The 15168-nt window shown below is 43.5% G+C and overlaps 1 protein-coding gene across 4 annotated transcripts in view; it reads right to left on the bottom strand.

The window, feature by feature from the left end:
* The window catches only part of CHKA (choline kinase alpha), a 65671-nt gene extending 51329 nt beyond the window's left edge, over window positions 1-14342 (bottom strand). For 3 of the 4 annotated variants that reach the window (XR_006736531.1, XM_045558279.1, XM_045558278.1), the window contains exon 1: window positions 13779-14230. Coding sequence is in view for 3 of the 4 variants with exons in the window: in XM_045558279.1 (XP_045414235.1) it covers window positions 13779-14110 (332 nt within the window). In the remaining variant the exon portion in view is untranslated. Of the gene's footprint in view, window positions 1-13778 lie in introns of all 4 variants that reach the window. The other variant, XM_045558277.1, reaches the window with a different exon arrangement.
* Window positions 14343-15168: the final 826 nt, after the last annotated feature.

Raw genomic sequence — 15168 nt, 5'->3', positions numbered from 1 at the left:
TGTTTTTGTTTTTTAAAGAGATGAAGTCTCACTCTGGGGACCACAGGCACAAGCCACTGCACCCAGCTCAAATTTTAAATAGCATATGAGCAGGAGCAAAAAAATGCCACAACCATAACTTCAGGCATTAATTACCTGCCCACAGATAATATACACCACAGAGTCTTAAACTTCGTTTTTCACAATCTACAAATGGACAAAGGACAATCACTCATATACTAGATCTGTTTCCAGCCCTTGTTAGTAAAATGGAATGTCTGAGAAGGTCAGAAGACACCTTGAGGATCCTTGGCCTTCTCCACATGACCCTCCTCCTGATCCACATGCACATTATTTGATCCTGGACTGTGACAGGGTGCATGGTCTGCATAGGTCACTAATCCATGGGGTCAACTGACTGCATTTTAGGGTAGATACTGTCTTTTGATTTTATTACCTACCTAAAAGACAGGACTGATCAACATGCTTATAGTCGTTTGAAGTTCTCATCAGAAATTATATTCTTAGGATACTTCTGCACACACCTTATAAGCAATGGGTATTGTTGTAGAGAACTGCTTATCACAAAAAATCTGGGCAAAAGAGAGAAAGATGAATGCAATCTACTGTCAAAACTGAAGTGCATATCTGAGAGAACATGTGAAATAACCACCATACTGTGCTGGAACTGGGTTAGAGAAGAGACTCTGAAATCAGACAGGATTCAGCACTTGCTCTTAACTTCAAGCAAGCTACTCAACTTCTCTGGGCCCCCAAGGTTAAGAATACCTCTCTGATGGGCTGGTTGCCTGGATTAGTTGAGATAAGCACCATCAAACAGTATCCGTCAATAGTAGCACCCCAATAAGTGAAATCTTTTATTAAAGTGATTAACTTAAGAAAAGTAGGTCTAGCATTTAAACTCTTCTGAAAAGATCAAAATGATACTTAAGATATAACATTATGCAGCTATTAAAAAGAACAAAGCAGCTTACTGACTACTAAAACAATCTTTAAGATATAGTGTGCCTTTAAATGCACAAAAGTGATCTACTGCACATACTAAAGGGGCAGGGGAATACATATTCCTAGCCCTTGCACAGTGTCTAGCACAAAGCGGCTCTCAATTCATGTATTTGTTGAAAGAATGAATATGCCCACATATAAAAATACATGTGCAGACTCTCTCTGAGGAATAATAGTAACAGTGCCTGCCTCTAGGGAGGGGCACTGATGGTCATCAGAGGTGGGAGAAAGACATTTTCTAGTACAGCCTTTTGTAATGTTTGAACTTTTAACCCTGTTACTACCTATTCAGAAAATCTAAAGCCAAAATGAACAAAAATAACCTTTGTTTTTTACAACTGTCCTCTGTAATCATTTCACAAATAAAAGGAATCCTAAGGGAGGAAGCTATCCCACTTCACTGAATTTCACTAAATCATCAAGCAGGTATTAAGTACCATCCAAACTACAAGACAATTAGAGGTTAAAAAATAAAATACTTTCATTGAAAATTTAAAATCTCTTCACACCTCCCTCTCTTCCTACCTTATGTATAACTCGGCAAATATAACATATGTCAGCAATTCAAACCCTTTACTGATCTGGGGTCATCATTCTGAACATAAAATATCTCTGTAGGGTACTAGACAGGTAAGACATGCACACGTGCCCACACACACACAGAATGAGAGAGACGGACTCATATTTGAACTGATTCCAAGGCATACCAGGTAATATTTTTAATTCTCAAAATAATCTGTTCTGATTTTATACTTTTTCCTAAAGGAATATAGAAATTTTCCAGTAAAGTTAATTGAACCTTTACTGCAAATTTCCTTCCTCTAGTCACACAACAGGTAATAGTCTGGGTACTTTTCAGGACTTTTATGCCCAGGCCTCCTTTTCAGTCCTTTCCAAAAGAAGTCAACTATCTTAGATATTAAAGCATCTTAGTGAAATTTACCATATTACCCACATCAAGGGCAAACCTACAAAACACAAGAACCTGGCAAGGTGAAGAAAAATCATAAAGTTCTTCTTAATTGGCTATTAGGTCACTAACTTTCCAATAAGTCACTTTAACGTTTAGCCATAAAGTACAATTAATTGCTAGACTTAATGGCAGTTTCCAAATTTTAGAGGAGGGAGAATGAAAATGGTCATTTCCCCCTCTATGAAGCAAATGAGGACACCTCACTTGACTTGACAGGCATACAGCGGCTCACCATTTACCAATGCAGCTGTACTTCACCGGGGAGACCAGGGGTGGCAGGACAGATAACAATAGAAACCCAAGTGTAACGTGAGAAAGAAAAGAAGGTGGCTGCAGCCTCGGCAACTGTAAAAAACTTTCCTTCCATCTCACTGCTTTCCAAGTCCTTCAGGATGGGAAACCACAGGACAGCTCTTAAACTCATCGTTCCCCCTCCTGCCATAGTGCTGCAGGAGCAAGATGTCATCCTGGTTTCAGAGCACAGACGAGTGAAACAAAGGCAGCTTCGAAAATCCTTCCAACCTATTCACCCACCTTACCGAAAACACTGACTACTGTATCTTTGGGTGTTGGCTATGAAAACTATTATTCAAGTTTGGCTGCTCTGAAAATTTCACATAGATTCTAAAAATATGCCATGTAAAAAAGGAAGTCAAATCCAAGTCAGTAATGTATCAAAACCTTCTCAGGCCTAAGAATAAAGCAGAATAGTCTAGTAGATGTAATTTATTCAATCTGTATCATATGACCCACTTCAAAACATACCACACAGCATCTGCAAGGTGGTGGCAGTACACAGTGTTGATCTTGGGCACTCGTGAATATCGCATCCAAGGCTTCAAGTTTGTGATAAGAAGTAGTTTATAATTTTGCAGAAGAACAAATTTTAACTACAGAATAAAAAGCGGAGCACCTCTGAGTGAGTGTGTGAACTGGGCTAGTCTCTGGGTTTTTGTTTGTTTGTTTGTTTTTTTAAGAGACAGGATCTTGTCTGTCACCCAGTGTGGAGTACAGTGGTGTGATCACAGCTCACTGCAGCCTCAAACTCCTGAGCTAAAGTGATTTTCCTGCCTCAGCCTCCCAGGTAATTGGGACTACAAGCATGCACCACCATGCCCAACTAATTTTTTTATTTTTTGCAGAGATAGGGTCTTACTCTGTCGTCCAGACTGGCCTTGAACTCCTGGCCTGAAGTGATCCTCCCACCTCAGCCTCCCAAAGTGCTAGGATTACAGGCATGAGTCACCGCATCCAGCCTTTTGCATTGCTATCTAAGAGTGGCTTCAATGTTTTCAAATCTTTATCCATAGAAAATAACTTTTCAAAGTTTTGGAGTGAAATCACTTTACTCCACAGTGGTTTAGTGTGTAATATAGTTTTTATTATAGCAACACATATTCAGATAGCTTTACAAATGGCTTACATCCTTTATTTGTAGACTTGGCAGGTCTGAAGATGTTATTTTATTTGTTACATTCCACAGCTCCCTAAGCAAGAAACATCCATGCTACAGTGATACAACAACCTAGTGGATTGCCCAAGGTCTTGAAATATGCCATTTCTAATGTGAAACATCTATATATTTTTTAATCATTTGGAAAAGGATCCATGTATAGGTAAGTCAGCTGAATGCTCAAGCAGATGATAAGTCTGAAGAACGGTCTGCTCCACAGAAACCCATAACACAAAGATTTTCATTTGCTAATTAATTAAGATGGAAAGTTACCTCGTCTACACTTAACCAACTGTATTCTGCTGAAAAGCAAAAAGCCATTGAAACCTCTGCAAACCATCTACAGTCACATGCATCCAGTCCATCACATACAGGGCTCAGTTCCCAAGGCTGAGGGCCTGGACCCAGGAGAAAATACAGCAGGCAGCTTATAAGTCTTAAGAGCATCATCTAAAAGTCAAAATGACCAGAAAGAAAAAAAATTCACAACATAAGCAGTGTCTCAGCAGAAAAACGATCCCCAAAGTACTGCAGTGAAATGATAGTATCTATATGTAGCAATGAGAGAGAAATAGGGTGCGTTAACCCATGGCCAGGAAAGGCAGTTAAAAGAATAGGCTTTGAAGTCCAGCCCAGGTAAAGTGCTGGCTCTGCACAGAACGGCTGCGCGACCTTGGGCAAGTTACTGAATGCCTCTAAGCCTGTTTTCTCACCACAAAATATGTAGCAGTATCTAATAGGTTTTTGTGGCGATTACATGAGATCGTGTCAGCTGTTCATTATCAGCACCAGCTACAAAGCAAAGGTTAATCTTTAAGAAGATACCAGAAGGAAGAAAGAATAAAGTTTAGTCTTTTTTTTTTGAGACAGAGTCTCACTCTCTTGCCCAGGCTAGAGTGCCGTGGCGTCAGCCTAGCTCACAGCAACCTCAAACTCATGGGCTCAAGCAATCCTCCTGCCTTAGCCTCCCCAGTAGCTGGGACTACAGGTATGTGCCACCATGCCCAGCTAATGTTTTCTATATATATTTTTAGTTGTCCATATAATTTCTTTCTATTTTTTTTTTTTTAGTGGAGACAGGGTCTCGCTCTTGCTCAGGCTGGTCTCCAACTCCTCAGCTCAAACAATCCACCCGCCTCAGCCTCCCAGAGTGCTGGGATTATATACATGAGCCACCGCGCCCAGCCTAAAGTTTAGTCTTGAGACTTCTACTCCAGGCTGTCTCAACCTTGGCGCTGTTGACATTTGGGACTGGATAACTCTTTGCTGAGGGAAGAGGAGTGGGCTGTCCTATGCACTGTAGGATGTTTAGCAGCAATCTTGCCCTCTACCCACTAGATGCCAGTCATACCACCACCATTAAATTATATCATATGCTCAAAAATGTGTCTAGACATTACCTAATGCTGGAGGGTATTTGGGAGGGGGGGAATCATCCTTTGAAAACCACTCCTCTTCTTTTTTAATGACTCTTTCTTTAGTTTTTACCTATCTACCCTTCCCCAAAATTTGCACACCGATTTATTCTATTCTCTAGCTTGATTTCCAACTCATAACCTTTTCCTTCCTCTATTCAAAATAATTCTTTCCTCCTGATTCACCTACTTCAGTTAACAGTAGTACCCTTTTCCCACTCACCTGGGGTTCAAAATCTTCCTCATCTCCAACAGCCCAGCTGTCTTCCTATTTCCCAAATTCTTTCCTCCTTTCCATTCTCACTGCTCCTGCCCAAATAAATGTAAGTCTCCCCACCCTGCTACAGCAGCCTCCTCTCTGGTCTCCCAGCTTCTTGGGTCTCCTTCCCCTCTAAGCTATCCCCCAGGCCACCCCAGAGAGTTCCTTAAATACAAATTTCAAGCCACTATCCTTAACCTCCCAGGAACATGGCATACCTCTGCCTACTCTTTCCACCTCACAGGGTGCAGGAATACTCTCAACTTCTCACAATGCGCTCACATCCCTTCTAGCCCCTGCTGACCTCCCAGGCCTTACTTTTTTAATGGTTTCATCATCAGCTCCTAAGCTACTTCAATACTCAACAAAAGGAACATTAGGCACACTGAGATGTGTAAATAAGTTTTGAAAGACATGGACATTACAATCTTATTGAGGAAAGCTAAAATTAAGGGCTGTCCCCAAGCAGTACAGGATTCCATGTCAGCTGACAGAGGACAGGTAGATCCTTTGGGGAGGCTAGACTGGCAGGGCTTCACTGGAGGGGAAAACTGGAAAAAAGGAGGGCATAATTGAAAGCAATGGCATGGATATGGTAGCAAGCAAAGGAAGCACTTATTATTATTGTTGTCATTATGTAAATGCCACTTCAACTTCCGGTTTCTGGTCCAACATGCCAGAAGCTTAGAAGTTGCCACCCAATCCTAACAAGCAAAAAGCTGAACTGAAAAATCAACTCTTAGAGAAGTGAGGTCAAGGGGCAAACTGGTGTCTCCAAAACTGGATGGACAGATAGGAGGATACAGAGAATCACAACTTACCACAGCAGAAAGCTCCACAGGAACCAATGCCAGGGTAGGAAAACCTAAATCGTAACTGATGAACTGGTGGAGGCTCAGTGTAGACAACTCTGAGAGTTAAAAACTCCAGGGGAACGCAGTCATGGTGGAGCCCCACATTTTGGTGAGTTTTACCTCCAGGAGGTATTCACTGTCCTTACAGTGAACACTGAAGAAAATCCCTTCATGCTTCTGGCAGAGGGAGGGGAAAAGGAACCGTTTTTTTTTAGAATACATTTGCCACAGATGACAAACAGGCCCCCTGTCGTAACAAGAGGGAGGAACCATTTTTAAATATACCAGAGCATTCTGTTCTTCTTAACAAGATTTGCCTTCAGGAGAAATTATTTTGCCAGACACTAACCTACCTGAGGGAAAGGAAATACATAACACTAGCCCAGCAGTACAGGCTCACCAAAAGACTGAAATCTAACCATAGGACTACAGGTTCAGCATTCAAAGAGCAATTGATATAATCCACCATATCAACAGGCTAAAGAAGAAAAATCATATGATCCTATCAATAGATGCACAAAAAGTATATGACGAAATCCAACACCCATTCATAGTAAATAATAAACTCGCAGAAAGTGAGAAATAGAGAGGAAGTTCCTCAACTTGATAAAGAAAGAACATCTATAAAAAACCTACAACTAACATCATACTTAATGATGAGAAAGTCAAAGCTTTCCCACTATAGAGCCCTGTGCAATGGCTCATACCTGTCATCCTAGCACTAAGGGAGGCCAAGTTGGGAGGATTATTTGAGCCCAGGAATTTGAGAACAACTTGAGCAAGAGTGAGACCTCATCTCAATAAAAAATAGAAAAATTAGGTGGGTGTGGTGGTGCACGCCTGTAGTCCCAGCTACTTTAGGAGGCTGAGGTGGGAGGATTGTTTGTGCGTTGCAGTGAGCTTTCCCACTAAGAACAGGAACAAGGCAAGATGTTCCCTCTCACTTCTCTTTTTCAACATCATATTAAAAGTCCTGGCTAATGCAATAAGACAAGAAAAGGAAATAAAAAGTATATAGATTGGGATGGAAGAAATAAAACTGTCCTTGTTCACAGATGATATGACAGTCTATATAGAAAATCAGAAAGAAGTGACCAAACAAAACAAAACAAAACCTCCTGGAACTAATAAGAGATTATAGCAGGATTGTAGGATACAAGGATAATATACAAAAGTCAACTGCTTTCCTATATACCAGTAATGAACGAGTGGAATTTGAAATTAAAAACACATTACCGGCCAGGTGCGGTGGCTCATGCCTGCAATCCTAGCACTCTGGGAGGCTGAGGGTGGATTGTTTGAGCTCAGGAGTTTGAGACCAGCCTGAGCAAGAGCGAGACCCCGTCTCTACTAAAAATAGAAAGAAATTAGCTGGACAACTAAAAATATACAGAAAAAATTAGCTGGGTATGGTGGCACATGCCTGTAGTCCCTGCTACTCAGGAGGCTGAGGCTGTAGGATTGCTTGAGCCCAGGAGTTTGAGGTTGCTGTGAGCTAGGCTGACGCCACAGCACTCTAGCCCAGGCAACAGAGTGAGACTCCGTATCAAAAAAAAAAAAAAAAAAAACCACACACATTACCATTTATATTATCCCCTATAAATGTTCCAAAATGAAATGTTTAGATACAAATCTAACAAAATATGTATATGACCTATATGAGGAAAACTACAAAATTTTGATTAAAGGTATCAAAGAACTAAACAAATGGAGATTTTCCATGTTCATGGGTAGAAAGGCTCAATATTGCCAAAATGTCAGTCCTTCCCAAACTTATCTAGAGATTCAATGCAATCCCAATGAAAACCCCAGCAAGCTATTTTGTGGATATCAACAAACTGATTCTGAAGTTTAAATGGAGAGGTAAAAGACCCAATATAGCCAACACAATTTTGAAGGAGAACAAAGTCAGAGGGTCACTCAACTTCGAGACTTATTACAAAGCTACAGTAATCAAAACAGTGTACTACTGGCAAAAGAATGAACAAATAGATCAATGGAACAAAACAGAGCCCAGAAATACACCCACATAAATATAATCAAGAGATCTTTGACAAAGGAGCAAAGGCAATACAATGAAGCAAAGATATTCTTTTCAACAAATGGTCCTGGAACAAGTGGATATCCACACACAAAAAAATGAATCTAGACACGGACATTACACCCTTTGCAAAAATTAACTCAAAATGGATCATAAACCTAAATGTAAAATGCAGAACTATAAAACTCCTAGACAATAATATAGGAGAACATCTAGATGACGTTGAGTATAGCAATGACTTTTTATGACTTTTATGGTGATGATATCAAAGGCATGATCTATCAAAGAAATAACTGACAACAAACTAGACTTCATTAAAATTATGAACTTCTGCTCTGCAAAAGACACTGCCAAAAGAATGAAAAGACAAGTCACAAACCGGGAGAAAATACTTGCAAAAGACACATCTTATAAAAGACTGTTTACCAAAATACATAAAGAACTCTTAAAACTCAAGAAAACAATCTGATTTAAAAATTAGCAAGCGAGGTGCAGTGGTGCACCCCTGTAGTCCCAGCTAGTCAGGAGGCTAAAGCAGGAGGATCACCTGAGCCCAGGAGTTCAAGGCTGTAGTGTGCTATGATTGTCCCTGTGAATAGCCACTGCACTCCAGCCCAGGCAACACCAAGACCTAGTCTATGAAAAAAAAAAAAAAAGGCAAAAGACCTGAACAGACATCTCAAGACACCTCACCAAAAAAGATATAGATAGCAAATAAGTATCTGAAAATATTCTCATTATATGTCACTAGGGAATTGCAAATTAAAATGAGATACCATTACACACCTACTAGAATGGCCAAAAATCCAGAACTCTGACACCAAATGCTAATGAGGACATGGAGTAATGGAACTCTCATTCACTGTTGATGGGAATACAAAATGGTTCCAAACTCAGGAAGACAGTTTGGCATTTTCTTACAAAACTAAACATAACTCTTACCAAATGACCAGCAATTGTGCTCCTTGGTGACTTACCCAGACGAATTGAAAACTTATATCCACACAAAAACCTACACAAGGATGTTCATAGCAGTTTTACTTATAATTAGCAAAGCTTGGAAGCAACACAGATGTCCTTCAGTAGGTCAATGGATAAACTGTGGTATATCTAAACAATAGAGTATTATTCAGTGCTAAAAACAAGTGAGCTATCAAGCCATGAAAAGACATGGAGGAAACATACACGCATATTATAACCAAGCAAAAAAAGCCAAAGTGAAAAGACTACATAATATATGATTCCAACTATATGACATTCTGGAGAAGGCAAACCTATGGAAACAGTAAAAGGATCAGTGGTTGCCAGAGGTTGGGGGGAAGGAGGGATTAACAGACAGTAAGTACAGAGGATTTTTAGAACAGTGAAATTATTCTGTATACTACAGATAGAACCCAACCTATAGCAGGGTTCAAACTTACAATTTTTCAACTTTGCTATGGACTTTACTATGCAAAAGCCATACACATTCAGTAGAAATCATACTTCGAGTACCGATAAACCATTCTGCTTTTCACTTTCAGTACAGAATTCAGTATATTATATGAGATATTCAACATTTTATTATAAAATAGGCTTTGTATTAGATGATTTTCTCAACTATAGGCTAGTAATGTGTAAGTGTTCTGAGCACATTTAAGGTAGGCTAGGCTAAGCTATGATGTTCAGAGGGTTAGGTGTATTAAATGCATTTTCAACTTACGATATTTTCAACTTACAATAGGTTTATCAGGATATAACCCCATTGCAAGTAACCCCATACCATGATAAGTCGAGCAGCATCTGTACAATGGTGGATATAGATCATTATACAGTTGTCAAAAACCATAGACTATATAACACCAAGCATAAACCTAATGTCAATTATGGACCCTGAGTGATAAAGTGTCAATGTAGGTTCATCAACTGTAACAAATGTACCTCCCTGGCAGGGGATGTTGATAACGGGGAAGGCTGTGCATGTGCGGGGGCAGGAGTATATATGGGAGCTTTTTGTACTTTCTGCTCAATTTTGCTGTGAACCTAAAACTGCTCTAAAAAAATGAAATGTATTAATTTAGAAAGAAAGCAAACAAGCTACGCAAGGAACCAAATTTTCACAGTAAACAGTAAAAACAAAGTGCAAATGATTCTTGAAAAATGAAACTAAAGATTATTTCTGTTCTTATATGTAGCATACATAAATTAAGTTATAAATGGAATTACATACCTATACTTAAAAAGAAAAGCAAATCAAGTAGAGAGTTTTGGCATAATTTTTCCAAAAATTTTATGATGGTATCACAAGACACAATTCACTCTCTACTTGACTTTTACTGCATAATTTTGCAAAAATATCTGGGGACTTGGCAGTCTTTTCAAGGGCCTCTGTCTTTTTATATTTAAATGAATTCATTTTCCAGGGCCCATAGTATCATCCTCCTCATCAATTTTCTTTTCACCATTAGGAGGTCTGTCTGTGAAATGTAATATGTCCACAGATATATGTGAAACTTATATATGTGAAACTTTTGACAGTTCTCAAATATTTCTCTCACTAAACTTCATGAACTCTTGCATCTATCGCAAGATGTGCAACTTCATTTCACAACTGACCATGACTATTTTATCAATCAGCAATGAGAGTGATAATAATAAGCCTTTGAATTGATACGCAGGGACAGAAGTTAGTATGAAGCTGTGATGTGTGGGCATGAACAAATTTTCTAAGTGGTTAGTTCATTAATAATAATTTTCACATTAATGATATTTTTTATTTCTCCCTATACTACTCATAGCTGGAGAGACTCAGATAACCAATAGTCTGATAACAGGGACCCGTGTTCATCACACAGCAAAGAGGCCAATTTAAGGTAAAAATGATGATTTCTACAAATACTTATCCAATGCCTACGTGCCAGGCAACATTCTAGTGCTGGAGATCCAAAGATGAACATGAAATGCCCTCTAGGAATTCAATTTAACATGAGAGTGGAATGAATAAACACCTACACAAATGTGTTAAGTGCTGTGACATCAAAGCACTTCACTGCATGCATGAAGGGCTAGGGAGGAGACATAGATGGGAAAGAAATTCATTCTGTCTGGTTTTCTCTGAGTTAGGCCTTGAAGGAGGAATTTTAAAAGCAGACACCAAAGGGAAAGGCCGCCAAGCACAGGGTAGGAGCAAAGAAAGGCCTGATAACTGAAAACACAAAGCTCATGCAGAAAACGCAGGGTTCAGAGTACCTAGCTCCACGTTAGTTGCTTATAGTAGTTGCTTCAACTGGGGGAAACAGTGATTTTAAAACAACAAAAAAAGAACCACCATAAAAAGGTAGGCTGGACCCCAAGTTTAGACCAAGCAAACAAGTTTGGATTTGATTCTCTAGCTACAGAAAGCCACAGGAGTAATATCTGAGAAATACTTGGCAACAGGATATAGAACGTATTAGAGGGAACACAAAAATTTTTCACAAGGTGATCCACAGACACCTCCTGTTACAGTGTTCGAGCAATGATGGCTGGGGTGGTTCTCCTGGCCTTGGAAGTGACAAAGGGAGCAGACAAAAGGTGCAGACACAAAAGTGGTTCTTTACCAGGTTTTAGTTACCACTGTGTGTTGAGGAGGGATTTCTAGGGGAATGCAGAGTTAGAAATGATCCTGGGGCTCTGGCCAGGCTGTTAATAATTCAGAGAGAAAGCAGGAGAAGCACATTCTGGGGTGAGGAGGAGCCAAAGGGTTAAATTTAGAACAGGCTGAATGGACAGTTGAGGTGGCGAGGGTTGACAAACCTCTGCAGATGAACTGGCACTCAGTGGAAAGATGGAGCTCAAGAATGGATTGGGCAATCTCAATAACACGTAACAGCTGGAGCGACAGCAAATGTAATTGCCTACAAAGGATCACTGAATTTCAACCAGGCAAATCTCTCCCGGGCATCTCCAACTGTTTTGTCTGTTTTTTAAAGCTAGGCATCACCCACTTGTCCATGTCCTAAATCACTTTTCTCTTTATTAAACTTGTTCCACAACTACATTCTATTCCAGATCACAGGACTGAGAAGCAGTGCACGCCTTGCAATATTAAGTAAAAATGTCCTCCAACTCAAAGGAAAGCTGAGTCTTCCAAGACTACTAACTCCTTGAAAAAAGAAACAAGACATCCTCAGTGTTTTTGTAATGACTGATTTGAGCAAAATGCTCAAGGGTATCCAAATGTCCCCACAGGCCAAAGGCAAGAGCACTGGTACAGGAGAGGGGAATACCAGAGACCCGGCACTTCAGGCTTTGAAAGCGGTAAACAGCCACTGACCTTGGGTAAGTCACTTCCTAGGTTTTTCACTTTACAGACCAATCAGTGCATGGCCTAGAATGATCACCCTTCTAGTTGAGGTGGCTTATACGTGTAGTAGTCCCAGCAACTGGGGGGGGGGGGGGGGCGGGGAGTGGTTGTGAGGTAGGAAGATAGTTTGAGGCCAGGAGTTCCAGACATAGCCAGACCTCATCTCTAAAAATACTTTTCTAAATTAGTTGGGCATGGTGGTGCGGGCCTACAGTCCAGCTACTAGGGAGGCTGAGGTGGGAGGACGGCTTGAGCGCAGGAGATGGAGGATACAATGAGCTATTATCTCACCACTGCACTCCAGCCTGGGCAACAGAGCAAGACTCTAGCTCTAAAAAAATAAATACATAAAGTAATTTAACTTAAAAAAATTTTTAATTAAAAAAAAAGTACCCTTACGCAGTTCAGGGACTATTTAAACACTTTTGTTTTTCTTTTCTATGCTTCCTACCAACTGCCTTTTAACTCTCACTCTTAGCTCAAGAGCATAACTGTTAAGAGGGGCCTGAAGCACAAAGAGGAAGTGAAGCTCAGCGTTAATTTTGCTGCATTCGAAGCTCTGGTGAAAGACCATGGGCACAAGAAAGGAATCAAATGACCAAAATTGAATTTGGGCATTATTGGTAGCAGCCAGCCAGTCAGTTTCTAGATACTGCACTCAACCTGGTCAGCCAATGAAAAGAAAATTAGCAGAAAAGGATTGAACACATTACATTTTTTAAGGTCTAAACAGAAGGATACACACTTGATGTTGACTGGTTTTCCCTCGGGAGCAGAGTGACAACAGAAGTCAAGAGGATATTTCTATTTTTCTGTTAAGTCTGAATATGCACACACATACTTCCATAATTCACATTTAAGGTTAAATATTTTTAAGCTTAAAAAAAGGGAAAACACATTTCTATCTTACTTTATTTTTGGAGCCACGCCTCCCAACTTGGTCTAGTAACATAGCTATGTATGATGTCTCAGTTTTAGAAGGCATGAGTAAATGTTACTCTTTCACTACTAACAAATAACGACTTTCAGAGGGGAATAAAATCAAATCTTGAATTCGAGGAACTAGAAGAAAAAGTTATCAACTCATTTTTTTAAAAGTCAGCCACCACACCCCTCCTTCACTCAGGGGCCTAAACCGCAAAGGGACTCACTCTCTAGACATATTTTAAGCCTCAATACAAAACACGGTGTGACTGAACGGTATTGTTCTCCCAGAATACACCCGTTTTCTCCTGAAACCGACATTTTTACAAAAGCCTGCCTCGGGACGGTCTCTGGGCGGCCGCGGGGCCCGTTTCGCCGGATTCCGCCCGCATTTCCCGAGGGCCAGGGGAAAGACGGTTTTCGCCGGCCGCGCCCCCAGCCTGGACCCAGGCCTCGGGCCCCGCCCTCGTCACCTGACCCGCCAGCCCCCGCCGCGCACCCCGCGGCCCCGGAGCGGCGCAGCCACCGACCTGATGACACTGATGTGGAACTGGTCCTCGCGGAGGCCCCGCCAGGCGCCGGGCAGGAACTCCCTGCACCACAGATAGGCCCTGCGCCGCGTGCGGGGCTCGGGCTGCTCGTCGGCCGCCGCCGGCGGCGGCGGGGGCAGCGGCAGCGGCGGCGGCGGCGGCAACGCGAGCGGCGGCTGCGGGCCGCCCAGCTGCTTGGGCTCGAGGTCGCTGGCGGCGTCGCGCTGCTGCCCCACGCCAGGCGCCGGGGCCGCGCTGCCGCTGCCGCAGCTCAACAGCAGACCGAGCGGCGAGGGCTCCGCCTCGCCCCCGGTGCAGAACTTGGTCTTCATGCCGGGCAGGCGGCCGAGGAGACGCGGGCGGCCGCAGCGCGAGAGGGCGAGGCTCAGGGTCCGGCCGGGCGCCCGCCTGAGGAGGCTGGGCGGGAGGCGGCTCACTGACTGGCCGGCCGCCGGGGTCTGCGCGCGGCGGTTGGGGGCGCGCCGGGCGGGCGCGAAGCGGCTGGAGGCTGGCGGCGGCGGCGGCGGCGCAGCGATGGTGCTGCTGGCCGCGGCGCTCGCTCCTATACGGCCGCCGCACGCGGAGCGCCCACAACGTCACAGCCCGCCCTCGCGCTCGCCGCTGATTGGTCGCCATCCGCTGGTCCGGCGCATCACAACCGCCACCGCCCTCGCCACGCCGCCTCCCCATTGGCTGCGGCGCCGGCCCCCGCCCGGGGCGCTGCGGCCCTAGGGAAGGGGCGGGGCGGACGGGCAGGGGGCGGGGCCAGGAGGCCTGCGCCTCTTTTCGCGGGGATGGAGGGAAGGGGAGTGAGGCTGGGGGCGCTGGGACAGCGGCTGCGGGCCAGGACAGAGCCAGGCTGGGCCGAATGAGGCAGGGTCGCGAGCCTGAAAGGACCCCGGATTGGCTTTGGGAGCGGGAACTTTCCTTGGACTCCTCGGAAACCCGAGACGTCGGAGGCCGGGGGCCTGGCAGGGGGCAGGCAGGAAACTGGCGTCTGGAGGCCGGCTTCTCTTTCCCCTGACCTCGGGGCAAGGCGCCTCCGCCCGGAGCCCCGTGGGTGTGTTTTTGTAACATTTACCGGCGTCAGCTCTGCGCTGTGCGAGGCGCGTTACACCCTGTCCAACCCAAGCCCGAGAAACTATTATCCCCGATTCAGAAACTGAAGCCCGGAAAAGGGGAAAGGTGACTGCTTCAAGACCACACACCTTCTGCCGGGCCGAGCTGCACAGCCGCCTGCCGCGGCCCAGCCCCACGCACGCCCACTGCAGCCTCAGTTTCTCTGTCCGTGGTGCTGAGGACCCCAGGACCTAGAGGCTTAGGGCGGGAGGCGCAGGGACGATGCGGGCTGGCCACCCCCATAGCGGGGCCTCTGCAGCTGCCGGAACAC

Source organism: Lemur catta, chromosome 7, assembly GCF_020740605.2.
Source record: "Lemur catta isolate mLemCat1 chromosome 7, mLemCat1.pri, whole genome shotgun sequence".
NCBI classification, from domain to species: domain Eukaryota; kingdom Metazoa; phylum Chordata; class Mammalia; order Primates; family Lemuridae; genus Lemur; species Lemur catta.
The sequence above is the reverse complement of the archived record's forward strand: the minus strand, read 5'-3'. Positions and strand labels throughout refer to the sequence as shown.